Raw genomic sequence first — 15,918 nt, forward strand, 5'->3', positions numbered from 1 at the left:
GCAGACAGGTTTGTTGATTGTTTGAGTAGTATTGTTCTTGGGGATAACAAAATACTCAAGTCATGTGATGTGATTTCATAGAAACGCCAGGTGCTTGGTATTTGAGTTGAGCTAAAATTGCCAAAATTAGTTGATTAAGAATCTGTGTAAACAGACATTCGAAAATACATGATTTTAAGAAACGCAAGAACAGCGAAAGATACGACCATGCCCCGCTTGAGTAATGAAGATCGTCTGGTTGCTATCAGCATGATTGAAGGCGGCCTGTCTGTGAAAGAAGTTGCCCAGAGAATGAGATGTTCTGCTTCTGGTAGAGGTTCACCACACCGGCACAGGACCATCACATCCAACTGATCCATCTGTGTAATTGCTTTCAGACTGCAGTGGCTACAGCACAAAAAATTCCATGAAGAACTAGCCCGCGTATCAGCAGAATGATTGTAGTTCGCCGTCTGCATGAAAATGATTTGTATGCTCGGAGGCTGTTCAGGGGTAACATGTTGACAGCTGAGAGATGAAATCACCATCTTCTGTGGTCAGAGAACATCTGAGGTGGTGGCAGAGAGAGTGGTGGAGTGTTTTATTCACCGATGAATGTCATTTTGCCCTTGACAAACCTGACAGAAGAGATGTCTTGGTGAGAGTTATGCTGACCAGTGCATTGCTCTAGCCAAACAGTGGGGCGGTGAAAGTGTGATGATGTGGGGAGTTATCTCCTTTAACACAAGAACGCCTTTGGTGCAGATTGAGTGTAACCTTACTGCTCAGTGATACATTGACAATGTCCTTGAAGCAACCGTTTTTCCATTCCTGCAAGTCAATTCGGAAATGTCGATTTTGAGACCACACAGTGCTAGGATTACAATTACACAACTTCAAGAAAACAATGTCGAGGTCTTGCAGTGGCCAGTTTTTTCTACTGACTTGAGTCCAATAGAACATCTGTGGGACCAAATCGCCAGTGCCATCCACAGGAGACAACCGCGACCAGCCAACATTTACCAGCTGGCTGCAGCTGCACAGGAAGAGTGGCGGAACATCCCACAGCAGTCAGGTCTATGCGTCAACACTGCCAGGATTGTGTTAATGCTCAGGGAGGTCATACCTGATACTAACTTTGTAATGTAACGCTCAGGTCTAATGGATTTAATCAAATATTAAATATAAACATGAAATAAAATGTGAACAAAGATACAGATCAAAGAATCATGATACAGTGTCAAAATGAAAATGTTGCTTTTGTGCATCAGAATATATTGACCAGATTATGACCTTTTTTTTAGCTAGCTGGTAAACACCTACTACAGGGTATCCCCAGTGGCTAGTGAGAGCACTGCCACTTGGGGTGCATGGTTAAAATCCTGCTCGAACCAAGCTACCGATCTTAACTGTAGACCCCCAAGGGGTGCATCAGTGGCCCATGTATTTCATTAGGGTTATGAAGGAAAATCGACTGCTGCCTCATATTGCTTTAATGTCCCCTTCTGGACCTCACAAGACTATACCTGGCTGAAATTTTGCTCCAGTTTAGAGGCTTGATGATGTCCATTACTTAGATTTGGAGAGTGAAGAGCAGGAACAGAGGCTGCCCACTGATCTTCAGTCCTCCTGATTGTAGTGGGTTGCAGCAGTGAGGCTTGGAAATTGGGTAGGAAAACACAATTGTAAAACTGACAAAAGCAAATGTACTTCAGTGATTATCATTTAAAAATAATTGTTGTTTTAACGCATATATGTTGTTACATTTTCTTATGCGCCATAGTACTTGAACAGATCTAAATACAGTCTGTTTGGCATTAGCCAGCTGGGTTACGTGCAATATCTGCAAGGTATCTGAAATGGCCCGGCCTGTAAATTGCGCCACAATAGGAAAGCCAACTGTTTCACCAGGTGCTTGGCATGTTTCAGTAGGAACAGACCTTGATTATGATGATATGGTTTTCAAGTCAGCCGCAGGTAAGTCATTTAGTAGAGCATCTGTAAAAAAAAAAAAAAAAAAAAAAAAAAACAACATGTCTCTGTCTTTTTTTAATGCTGCAGTTAGTAAATTTAGTTTCATAGTTGTACATGGTACTTGTTAGTTATTGGAACAGGGACTTTACACAAATTACTGCAGGGATTTTTGCATTACTGCACAGTTGGGATATCATTTTGCAAGCAGAGAGAACACTGAATGTTGAGATTAGTTTTAAATTGCCCATGTTATAAATGCAATAACACCTCAGGGTGTGTAGTAGTTATGAAATTATCGCAGGTTCTGGGTGCTTCAGTGCCTGTAGAGAGACATTATGTGATTTTTTTTTTAAAAGATTAACAAGGATTGCATCCACTGTAAGCAATGTTTGTTTTTTATAATTACACAGATTTAGGTAAGGTCTTACGGTAATATCTGCTGTATTAGCCATTGTGACTGAAGCCAACTTGAAAATTCATATTGTATATTGTGTTTACAGAACAGGATGCCCTTTCATATCCATTCTTGTACAGAGACCAATTTATCATGGCTTCAGCAACACTTACAGAGACGTGCAAAGATTGCAGGGGTTTCACTCTTATTTAAATGAAAATCTCTACCCCTGATCAAAATGAGATCTTTTTAATTAAGTTGATATCTTACAATTGGCTGGCTGAACTGAGAGAGTTCACCCACTTCCCCTGCACTTACCTTTTACTTTTCCTGACCGGTATCTATTTAAAGGAAATCTCTGTTCCATTTTTTAATTATAATTTGCAGATGTTCCCTAAATCTCTTAATCAGCACAGATGGAGCTGTCGATTTCCACTTTAACAAGTGAAAACTTAATTTTTCATTATTTTTTAAATAATGAAAAACATTATTTGTTAACTATAAAATCCTAATGTTATAGAAGCCAAAGAGTTAATAATTATGTATTAATAATAAATTACCTGTTTGTTTGTATACACATACACAACTAAGATGAATATGTTTCAATTCCATATACTGTACCAGTAAAATGATTTTTTCGGATGATGGGAAGGTGTGAAAGATATATACACAACTAATTAAGCTCGAGAAAGTTGAGAACAAAACACTGGGTGAAAACAAGGAGATATGTCTTTCGCTACACAAATTATCACTTACCATACATGTTTGAATTTAAAATCAGTTTCTGACTGGTAGGAAATTTCACATGTCTCTATTTAACAGTAACTTGTATCACAATACAAATAAATTATGGAGGAAAAAAGGTTGCAGTTGGATTGTGGATGTTTAAGAGCACTGTAATTGAATATGCAGACTGCATGGCCTGTGTGGTCCTGATTGATGTTGTAGTTTAATTGCAAAGTTAAAAATAAGGCAGCTCTATAAATTGATGTAGTGCCTGAAGTTTAATGTAGTGAAAGAAGGCATGAATGTGAATGATAAATTATATTGCATGGCTCATAATAGGCTGGCAGAAAGGGGCATGTTATGTTTCTTACACACAGAAAAATTATTTATGACTTGGTATTTTATATTGAGACATCAGCCAAAACAAAGCTATCGTCTAAAAAACTATCTTCACTGTGAGCGATTCAATTTCCTAAGTTAATCAATCTTTATTTCTTATACTGTATAGCTCCTTTCGTGATAAGTCGTCTCAATGCGCTTTGCAGATAAAAAGAACAAAAAATGTATAGGCTTTACTTTCTTTACTAAGTGAAATTGTATGTTTACTTATGTATTTGATTTAAAGTGATATAATATGAGATGTCCCAGGACATGGTAAGTAGGGCCAATAAACATTTTGAAAGTAAAGAATTGATATTCTACAAATTAAATATGCCTAATTTTCTCACCCTGAAAGAATGTGAAATATGTTACAGTATGTATTTGCTGGTCTTTGGTGCCTATTAACTGTGCATTGGTTTATCTATACTGCCCTCTATTGACCGCTACGTGCTTTTGAGCAAAAAAGCAGTTCACAATTAAATGTACACCTCCAAGTGAACTTAAAGTGAAGTTTTACTTAGGAAATTGGAAATTTAAACTGATTTATCACAAATAAATACAACAAAAGGAGTTCAACTGTCATAATTAAAATGTGTTGCACATCATATTAATTCATCATTATCACAACACACTCATTTAATTTTGAAATGCATAGATTAATACAGAAATTTACCATTCATAAGTGAGCACATACCTGCTTCTTAAAAGAGCAATTAAACCCTGGCAAAGCAACGATAAACTGATTAGTTCATTCAAAGCAGAGCCACACATCTCTAAAACAACTGGCATTAAACATTGGCCATATCATTTACAGTCAGTTCTCATTTTCCACATTCTACACAGGTTCTCATATGCATTGTCGACAACCAATTTATCAATAAATCATCAGAAGCCGACCACGCATTGTCAACACTAACTTACATTATTACAATAAAGCAAACATTAATACATTTTAAAAATAACAGTAAATAATAATAATGAGACAAAACACAAATAAACGCGGGGGGTAGCCCATCACAATAACCCATACAGTATGTACAGAATATACACTTAATAACCCAACAAAGGGCACACATCTGCAGCTAATTTATTGCTAATTGTTTTTATTTACTTTTCAAAGAAGTGGTACGCATTCTGTGCTTGAGCAATAGCCCGCATGTTTAGAGGTAACATTTTCTTGGAAATTTGAATGTAGTTTGTTAAGAACTCATCCTTAATTCATGGATTTGAGGGATTGCCATCACTGTCAGTTTGATTTATTTGGAGTGTAATAATTATGTATTTTCAACTGTCAGAAATATAGGGTATATGATTAGTTTAAAGCCTGAAGAAGCTTCCTTTTAGTCAATCTGAAAGTTTCTTTAGTGATTCATCTATATTTGGATCAGTTATCCTTGTAATTCCAACGTTGCTTGGCCACTCTATGCATTGCTGTGCAAAATTAAAATAACCTTCCCAACTAAAGGATGCTTTCCACTAACTGTTGTGTGAGAAAATGAACAATTAGTTAAGAAGTCATCCTTGATTTATGACTTCATTTTCACTTTGACTTAGGTGCAGCACACACTGTATATTGTGCCACACACTGTTCTGTAGATTCACTCCCTGTACATTAAGATCCCACCTGGCACCATGTGCAAACCAGACTTTTAGAATGGATCCTTCAGTAATGCCTGAAGGTTAAACAGACTTCAGCAGAGTCTAAAGTGAAAAAAAATCCTGTCAAATTAAACCATCAACAGAAGAACTAACTTGCAAGACAGCTGTTATGTTAACGAGAGGTTAGAAAACTCTTTTTTTTTTTTTTTTTAAGCCTTGCTATTTTTGTCTTTTGCAGTTATGCAATAACAATTCCAGTACAATTTTCTCTATCAAAAAAAAAAAAAAAGGTTTAAGTAACAACACTATTATATTGTGAACTGTACCTGTTTTCTTTTAAAATATTTCTCTTGTGTACTTTCTGTTTCTTTTGTACAGAATTTCACGCAAAGCTGCTGGGCCCAGCAGCTCTGCGTTGGACTGAGATACACACTTCGGTTGAGATTGTTTACAGTCTCTTTGCACAGTGTCTCACTGCCGTTTTTGTGTCTGCTTTGGATCACCATTATGAAGCCTGTTAGTACCTCTATCACAGTGTTCTTCACTGATTTTCAGAGGGGGACCACTTTTGCCAATAAGACATCAGTGTGAGGGCTGCCACACCACCTTTTTCACACTGTATGTTGTCGGGGGCTGCACGTCAGGGGCTGCACTGAAGTCCTCCAGGGGCTGCCAGTGGCCCGCGGGCCTTGCAATGAAGAACACTGCTCTAACAAGTAGGCTTCTCTCAGTCTCGTGTGTGTACTGATTGTGTGGTTTTGCCAGTAGTTTATACCAATGGGCATAGTGCTTCACGTGGTAACTGAGCCGAGTGTGCCCCATTACTGTACCAGTACCGAGGTCACTGACCTGTTCCAATCCTGATACTGAGGTTACCACACTGGTTCTAAAGTCTCCGAGCCGGTACTCTTCTTTACTCTCTCATATTTAACCAAAACAGGAATTGACGAATCTCAGCCACCTTCTAAGAAAAGAAACCCTCCGTGTCATAAATACAATCCAGAATATTTAGCACTGGTACTAGATCCAAGGACAATGAGGTTTTGTCAAACAAAGCTCTTAAGCCTGCAAAACTGAAACAGAATTTATGTACAAAGCATTCAGAGTGTAAAAAAAAAAAAAAAGCCTCGACTTTTTTTTTAACAAAAGAAACGGGAACTTTGCCATCAGCAACTCTAAATACGTAAAACGACAACATTGCCTGATGAACTGGTAGCAAAGATTCAAGTCAGGGATCTCATTAAGTTAGGTGCGTTATATAAATACAGTAATCTGTCGCATATCTGACTGCGGTGGGACCAGAGTAAGGGCAGAAGTGTAAAAAGTCGAATGAATAAATACCATTATACATAGCTGTAACAATTACTATATTCACACAATTATTGTTTTGAGATTCAGCTTTTATTAGGGAGCTCCCCTAAATCCCTTGCTTAGAAAGATACAGGGTATTAATGCTTGTGAGAGAGTAGCAGTCTGCCACGTGGGTTTGTGCGTTCGCTGCTGAGTGACAGACAGAAGATCGAGACAGAGGTTGAAGCTATATGCCCCGCAGGCAAACAGGATTTATTTACATATCAACATGCTGAACTGCTCACGTGACACCACCAGCAATGGCAGCGCACAGGGCACATACAACATAGTGTACAAAAAACATTGGTAGGATCTACAATCTCTGAACTAATCTTCTCTGTTCAATAATAAACTAACGTTGCTGAAGAGGTTGATCATTGCGGATAAACGGTTAGGGAGGATATGTGAAGGGTTACTGTACTTTACTTTCTACATGTACTATAGGTATACATATAAAAGTTAAAAATGCTGTTGTGAAGAAATGTGTGGCAGGTGATCCATGGGAATAATCCAAACACCAAGGTGGTCCATACATTGACAAGGTTGGGAACCACTGGTGTAGATTATTTTAGGGCTGCATCCTAAAGTTAATGAAATTTGATACACTTTCTGACAAAGGAATGCTGTAGTTTATAAAACGTTTGTATGTAAGTCGTTAAAATGTACTGTTCTGATTATCTGGAAGAAGAATACTATGATGTGTCAGTACTCAAGGCTTTGTCCGTAAACATTTCTGAACTACTGTACAGTAAGGCGTTGAGTCTTCATCAGCTGAAGTGTCTGATTAAGATGTATTGCTAATTTACATTACTCTATCAGTAATGTACTACTTTTGTAAGGTTTCTATATCTCTATTTTTTGTAGTTTACATTAATTTTGGTTTACTTTGTATGTAAGAAAAGTAACGACTGCTGCGAGAAAGATTCCCCCTTACTGAGGTTTTCTTTGAGGTCACATTTCAGAAATCTTTAGTTTTTAGTATTTTAGTCTCAATTGAACTGTCAGCACCTCAAGCCCAGGAGTACTTTGTACAGCCAACTCTTTGCATTAAAAAACGTGAAAAAGTACCATTTGTTAGAATTTACAAAATGAAAAAATGTATCATGCCAATATTTGAATGATGTCCCAACAATATAAATATCTAGGGCATTTTCTCTTGTGTATGACGTTGAAAGAAAGGTATTTCTTAATGGTCCAATTATTTCCCCAACCCCATACTGAACAGCATTGATGTACTGATTGAATCCCCCCTCAGTGGTTAATGTTAGAGCTCAGTGTTGTAATGAGTAAAATTGATGAGCTGAGGCCGTTAGGCCTAGATGCGGTCCCAGTGCAGGAAATGAAATGTTGCAAATTTAAGACAAATTTTGGGAGTTTTTATTTTGCTGCTATGTGTGAAAAACTGTTTCATTTAATAGTTTGAAGGTATCACCTTGATTAGCAAGTATAAAATATTTTAGAGGTATCTGGACTAATGTATTCTTCTCGTTGTTCTCTTGGTATCTTATTCCGATTGTCTTTTTTAAAAACCAGAAGGATCTCAGTGGCCTTATTGATCTGCTTAAAAAAAAAAAAAAAAAAAAGGCTCTCACATGGAAGAGCTTAATGGAAAATGTCTGTTCACGCTTGAGAACTGAAATATAAAATGTCTTTTGCTTTTATTTGGTTGGGTACAGCAAGTCGCACTCGGTGGAGGCATTGTTGTCTAATTTGGTAGTAACTGGCCAGACTGTCCACTGTAAAAACACAGTTAATTTCCCTTCTGACATTATACATTTGGACACCGTTGTGTTACAGCAATGCAGTGAATAAATAGGTATACCCTACAGGATTGTCCACAGTTTTTACATTGCCAACTGAAGCGTGTTTTTCCCCTACTCGTTTTAGTGGAATGGGTTAATGTGCCACAGCAGCTACAACTCGTTTCACTGAGTCATTGAGACAGAGGTACGATGCAAGATAAATACACTATAAGAAGCAAGGGAATTTAATTAAAACCCTTCATAAACATTCACATACATAATTAGAGAAAAACAAAACAAAAAAAAACAATAACTTTATTAAACAAATAACTTTTTTACTTGTCAGAGCAGGTTATAATTTATCTGGACAGTGCCAGATATTGAATTGTCTGTCTCGGTTTGTTCTTGATTGTCAGTGCAATGTATTGATTGGCTGGTTTTAGAGGATAATAAAATGTATTTGTACCAATTGTGTCTTTGTTGAGTAGTTGCTGTCCAAATGATGTGAAGTGAGCATTCAATATAGCAAGTCAAAATGAAAAAGATGTGTACTTGCACGGATTGATTTTAAATTTGATTCACAGATAATGCAGTGATTTTCCAGTGGGCATCTACTGTCTATTAATGCGGACTAGAGCGGGAAGCTAATTGGTTGATGATACTAAATCATTGTCTAATATAATTTTAATGAATGCGTGTTTCTTGTTATTACAGTAATAGGTCTCACTTGTGTCTGTAAGTCATTAATTTATAACCTGTTCGAGAAGCTATAGTGGTGTTGGGGGTGTATTTGTTACCTGTTCGGGTTGCGATAGGGGTGTTGGGGGTATGATTAAACAAGATGAATACTGATTCAACAGAGATCTGATTTTTTGTTATTATTATATTTTTTTATGCATCTGCTTGTTGCTATTTTGACACATCACCCTGGAGCCACATTGCTTTAATCTGATATGATCATTTTACCCCAAACCTTTCTCTTAATCCTAACCTGCACTGTCAGATTGCAAAATTCCTGTTCAGTCCTCTGTGGATGTTCTTGGAGCATTTAGTATCCAGTGAATAAACAATCTGTGTTTTTGGCTTCACATGATTTGCAAAACTTAATCTCCAAGACAACTGCATTTGCAGAAGATATAGTTCTATTAAACAACATCATACACATTTAACAAGGAATATATATTTTTAATAGCTCATCCAATTTATATGTGGGTGACTGAAAAAAAAAAAAACTATTTGTTATTGGTGTGGTTGCATTCCTGGAAAGACTGGTAGGACTGCAAAAGCGAGGCACAGAAGCATGATGATAGTTATAGTGGGGGTTAACAGGGTTAGAAACTCCCACTCACTTGTAGTAGTCCTCTGAGCGAGTACTTAAAACAAATGTACAGATAGACTCTCGTGTTCACAGTCCTGTGTTAAAAGAAATGCAGGAACAGTGCATTTAACAGAGTGTAGCAATGATGAATGAGCATGCATAATGCTTACAAAACAGTCACTTGAACTGAAACCTCCCTTCATCTCTCCTGCAATGCCAACCCCACCTAATACGACATTTATGTTTGTGTTCTCCCTCTGTGGGGGATGTAAAGTTTATTGGGCATTTGATTTTACTGAAACACGTTGCATCATGAAGTGTAGTTATTTTAAAAAATGTGGCGATTTATACCAGGTTGCAACCCTCTGGTATAAAAGAAAAAAAATACTTAACATGTGATTAGCAAAAGTTGTATGTTGTATATACATACAACATACAACTTTAGTTACAAAATACTATTCAAAAACATGAAAGATGAGGCAATTAAAAGAATCAAAGATTTGTCATAGCAACATTTCAAGTATAAACATTCTGGAAACTTTCTTAAAGATCAAGAGAGAACTGATATATAAAAACAGTTATTTACAATATAAATTAGAATAACTTATGTCATTTCTATAAAGTTGTGTGCAAGGAGCTTTTTCATGATTGCATCTGAAGTATTTGCAAATGTTAGTGATCTGACCTAATAAACGCTAAGTCTCAAATTGTCCCCGGTTTCCAATAGGCGACGGGGTTACTAGCAAATATTCTAAATAAACAGGGGCATTTACGTTTTATGGTACTAAGTAAAAGTGAGGTTAAAGTTGACAAAGCAAGTGTAGCAAAACAAAACTATGAACCCAAAATAAGCACAAAGAAAAGAGTGGCTAATGTTCATCTATTATGTGCAAACTTATGGAAACTATAAAGATCCGAAATGGAAAATTACCTATATGGTAAAAGTATCCTGGGAGACAGTCAACATGGTTTTAGGAAAGGGAGATTGTGTAATCACAATCATGTATGTGCTTATTACACAGTACATGACCTGCATTTTATTCATTTTAACACTATGATTCTGACGATAGGCTAGGGTGTCGACTGGTATCATTAGGGTGTTCACTCTGGCATTTTGATGTTGTCCATGCCGTAGTATGTCAGAAATTTTTTAGTTGCATCATACACTGACCCTAGGCGCTCTTGGTGTTCCTGTATCCATTCGTCTGGGGTTCCCCTGACTGGTTCCTTGTCACTATATCCCAAAAGAAAATCAACAGGTAGCTAAGGGTCCCTCCCAAACATCAAATAATAGGGGGACTGACCTGTGGACTGATGCACTGTGGTGCAATGTGTGATTTAAAATGCTCTCACTGCCCATTCCCTTCTGGATGATATGGAGTGGTTCTGCTCTTGTTAATCCCATACAGGCGACAAAGTTGCTTAATCAGGTCCCCTTCAAAATTTCTCCCTTGATCAGAATGGATATGTTTAGGAATGCCAAAACAACAGAACCATTTGCTAACTAAGACTTGAGCGACTGTACTGGCTCATTGGTCTGCTGTAGGTATAGCCTGAGTATATTTTGAAAATATGTCCGTTAATACCAAAACATGTTCTCGTTCGTGCTCCAAAGATGTGAAATTAATGGCCAGGACTTCCAGTGGCTTTGATGCCAACAGGTTTCCCGTAAATGTCCTATCCTTGGGCTGAAGTGCTTTGGAGATGGTACGCCGCTCATATTCCTGGCACCAATGCTTGACATCACATTGCAGGCTGTCTCTGTTGTACCAGGTTAGTTGTTTGCTCAATTCCTTGATGTCCACTGTTATTGTGGAGACCGCTCAGTACTTTGGTATGGAGTGTCTCAGGGAGAACCAACTGAAATACCATCCCTCCATCTGGTCTGTGGATCCGTTGATACAGAGTTCCCTCTTTCTCTTGTGTCCTGTCCCATTGTCAAACCAGTTTCAGAACTGCTGGGGGCTCTTGCACACGCTCTATATGACTAGGGATCTGACCTCTCTTCCAGTAGTGCAAAAATGAACTGATCACAGGATCTAATACTTGCAGGGACTGCAGATCAGCTTTGCGCTGAATTGGTAATGCAGTTATGGCAGATGAATCTCCAACTCCTTCACCACAGGCCTGACTATGGTCTTTCACTACAACTGAAAGACCACCATCAAAACGACGCAGACCATTTCCATTAATTCATGACCCCTCCTGGTTCTTTGAGGCCCGTTGATTACCTGTATAGTTTAAAAGTGTCCAATTGTACCTGTTGTTTTCTTACACACTCCTTTAACTCAACCAATTCAAAATTATTATATGTGGAGGCAACAGCACCACCCTCACTCCCTAACCAGACATGTGTTTTATATAAAAGAGTGTGAGACCGGAGGTATCCCCATGCTCTTCCTCCTCAATCTATCTGCTGGATTCTCTATGGATTAACAATAAAGAGATATTAGGGTCCTGTCTTACTAAATGCTTCAGTTCTCAGCAAAGCATACTGTCTCGCACATTATCAATTAACTGGACTTGCATTACAATATCTGGGTTAGAAATGCTGCTTAGGTTCCTATGAACCATTACCTCCATCAATGACATTAGTGCATGAAAATACTTGTGAAGGGATTCCCCCTTTTGCTGACGGCACTCAAAAAACAGCTTCTGTAAATCAATGCAAGACTGAAAACAGCGATAAATCTCCAAAAGGATTTCTAAAATTTGATCTGGAGTGTCAGTGTTACCAACAAGCTGACAGGATACAAGAGGACAATGGAAACTGCTTTGCAATAATTTTTATCATTGTAAAATAAAAAAAAATAAAAAACTTTGAACTGATGGAAAGATGGACAGGATGTAATTTACATTTTTAAAGGAAAGACTCTTTCAATTTCTGATGACACTCCTACTGTAAATTAGAGAAAATAAATTGTCAACTGAGTCTAGATTGTGCTTGGTAATAGCCGAATGGACTAACAAACAAATGTAAGCAGACATCTGTTCTTTACAGACTTGTATGTCAAGCTATGACTTCTGAGTTGTATTTGTATTTTATTTTGCAGGTTACTACCCTGGTGAACACTAGTAACAAGGGCCCTTCCAGTAAAAAGAAAGGACGCTCCAAGAAGGCCCATGTTCTGGCTGCTTCTGTGGAGCAGGCGACTCACAACTTCCTGGAAAAGGGAGAGCTGATTGCCAGGGAGAGCCAGGATCTGAAAGAGGAGCTTATCGCTGCTGTGGAGGATGTTCGCAAACAAGGTACAGAATATGTGCCCCTGTAACAAAATGTCATTGCCTCTTATAACTCTAACCAGAAGTCAAGCACCCATTTCCCCAAAAGAGAAGCAATATGTAGCTGGCATATCTATCCGTTCACTTTTGGTATACACACTGGGGTCATCAGATCACTACGCTACCAGTAAATATTAAACTGATTTACAGAACTTGGTGACAGCTGAGGTTTTACATTTCAAAGTCACTAATTAAGATATTTAATTCATAAGTCATATGGTTGAGATTAGAAACTATAAAAATGTGGAAATATAAAAAGAAAAATCAATGTTACTCATTTCTTCAGGTGATAACCAAAGTAGGCAGTTTATTTTATTTAAAAAATGCGCTACATCAGCCAATTGTCCAGGTCAAATTTTATTATTGGCGTCTTTAACATGTTCTCTATTGATATTACCCAGTAGCTGCCATACTTTTAAGAGTTAAATTAATTGCACCAGCAGTGGCTTAGCCCCATTTAGAAGTTTAAGTTAGACCATGCCTTCTGAGGTATTGCTATGTTTTTCACTCATCAGGTATGCTTTGTATTTCCAAATGCTAATAATTTTATTTTGAGATTATAGAGTTATAGAATATTTAATTAAGAAGATATTTTTTAATAGTTTAGTATGAATGGAGAACAATATTTTATGTGTGTTTAAAAGCAAGCAGCTAAAAGAAGTGACATTTTAATGTAGACACACACTTCTGCTGCTATGTATATCGCTGCATGTAAAATAAACAGTGGTGGCTGAATATGCCAAGTCACCGCATTATTGATCATTCTTGAGATCCAAAACCCTGCAGTTTTTGTCTTTATTGCTTATTTACTAAATAACAGGCAAAAAAGGTAATTATGACAAATTAAGCTTATTTATGAGTGCACTGCAGTTCACATATTATGTGCAAGAGACAACCTGAACTTTAACCTGCTATTTTTTTATTTTTATTAATTTAATATTTTTATAATTAAAGTTGTATGATGTAGAAAGAGTTATCATTCAATACTGATCCACTTCCTTCTTGGCTGGCAGAGGATTCACCTTTCTATTTACCTTTCGCGAGCAAGGTAATATGGGAGTACTGAGCGACATAAACAAATTTGTCATGTGATATGAAAAAGCTGCTCTATGCACTGGGTATGTCCTTGTCAACCCCCATTTTTTGTAATAACATTTGCATGCATTTATTACATTAATAATCAATCATATTCTTGTCATAGTCGCATCCTCATTTTGATGAATAGTCGATTAAGTTAGAAAACAAAACAAACAAACCTGTGTTATTGGATTATTGGATTATCAAAAACACTGTCCACCTCATATAACTGAAAACACATGTTCATTCAGGGGCTATAGTAAATCTAGCAGTGGTGCTCCAGACATCTGTAAATTGCAACTGTGGCTACTATACAAGCAGAACATAAATTATTTCTCATGATATCAGATAAATAGGTAAACAAAAACAAAGATTTCCTTGTATACTTTTATTTCATTTTATTTACTTCTATGTCATTAATTACTTATCAGCCTGAGCAATAATGTGTTTTTTTTTCTGCCCAGTTCATGATCTCATAAGCAACAAGCTACTGTACCTCCTACTTTCATTCCTAGATTCTGGCAGGAAAATTGAGCTTCTGTATGCTTTGATATGGGTCTTAAGTACATTTAGATGTTTTCCACAGTTGCAGTTGAATATAATAATTGTGCCCATGAAGCAAGGAGTCCCACTTTACTGGGCAAGGTTGAAAATTGCAAGTTAGAAGAGCATCAGAAAGGAAGGTTACTTGGTTTTGACCTGCTGGATAGGATTGAAGAAACAGTTATTTTATCTTTGTTGTTAATCAAAGCAACTGCCTGACTCGGTGATCCTTGAGATTATGTTACACATTATTAATTACACCGCTTTCCCCTGAGTGAAGTTTTTGAATCTCTTTTCTTAAATTCTGTTCAGGCCTGTCTTTATACTTTAATGGTCTGTACTAAGCACAAAAAAGAAAAAAAAAAAAAGAACTGTAGTATAATACAGCATATAAAATACACACAAGGTGAGTACTTACATAAAACTTGTATAACTTTTTATAGACTTGGGTCAATTACATTTTTTATTTCTAGTGGAATATTGAAACTACATATTTACTTTCTCAGGTTCTGCTGATCTGTCAACACACATTTGGTGTTGCAAGTGACGTTCCAGTGTGTGTGTGCATGAGTTGTGTGAACAAGCAAATTTATATCAGCTCAGAAGATATCTTCAGAAATATTTAGCTTAGGCCTAGCTTTCATGGTAGTGACTTAGACTGAGTCCCTTAGTGAAGTTTAGAATACAGCAAAGCTACACTCCCATGAGAGTTAATGCAAGGTCTACGCAATGGTATTTATACCATTGTGTATGTGCGTGTTTCTATATATGTACACAGGTTTGACAAAACAATGAAACCCTGTCATTGGGGATTAAGGACAGCAATGGCAGCTGTGATTCAATTTGACGAGTCTGCAAGATGTTTCTGAAATTGTTCTGGAGGAACATGTCACTATTTTTGGAACAATTTACGGCCTCTAAACCCTGCAGGGAAGTTGGCAGTGGAAATCTGCAGCAAAGTCTATTCTCCATAGTGGCACAGGGTGTCATCGCTTATGAGACTGTTCTTGGTGAAAAAGCAGTGATTTGTGCAGTCTTGGGTATTAAGCACCAGCAAAAGAAGAATGTCATTGAATGTCCCTGAATTTATTTTAGCTTACCAAGTACTGAAACAAGTTGAAGAACGTATCGTCTTTTCTTTACTGAACATTTCTTCCCAAAACCTGTATTACTTGGACAATAGTTCCAGCTGTATTGGCTTTTACAAATTTCTTGTAGCAATTCAAATTTAAAAGAAAAGTATTAAACAGTGCTGCTTCATCAATCAAAAAAACAAAACTAAACTAAACAGTGCACCATCAACCAGTAAACAAAACATACAGCGCAGTCCAATTGCATTAAACATCCAGCTGTACAAATACATTCATTTTGTTTTGTTAATCAGAAGCATAGCCATACATATATTGCACTGACATGTAAAACAAATTACAGTATGTATAAAAGTCATTGAAAGTACTCCATTCAAAGTAAATGTTTTCTACACTGGGCCATAAACACTTTCCTCCGCTATCAGCTAGTTTTTTTTTTCATCATTGTAAGTTTGTCTTTGTTTC

General features: G+C 37.1%; 1 protein-coding gene across 1 annotated transcript in view; it reads left to right on the plus strand.

The window, feature by feature from the left end:
* The window catches only part of LOC121317743 (catenin alpha-2), a 502,323-nt gene that overhangs the window by 82,510 nt on the left and 403,895 nt on the right, over positions 1 to 15,918 (plus strand). The window contains exon 3 of the mRNA XM_041258019.1: positions 12,517 to 12,712. Within this exon, the coding sequence (XP_041113953.1) occupies positions 12,517 to 12,712 (196 nt within the window). The remainder of the gene's footprint in view (positions 1 to 12,516; positions 12,713 to 15,918) is intronic.

This window comes from Polyodon spathula, chromosome 1 (genome assembly GCF_017654505.1).
Source record: "Polyodon spathula isolate WHYD16114869_AA chromosome 1, ASM1765450v1, whole genome shotgun sequence".
In the NCBI taxonomy this organism is placed as follows: Eukaryota; Metazoa; Chordata; class Actinopteri; order Acipenseriformes; family Polyodontidae; genus Polyodon; species Polyodon spathula.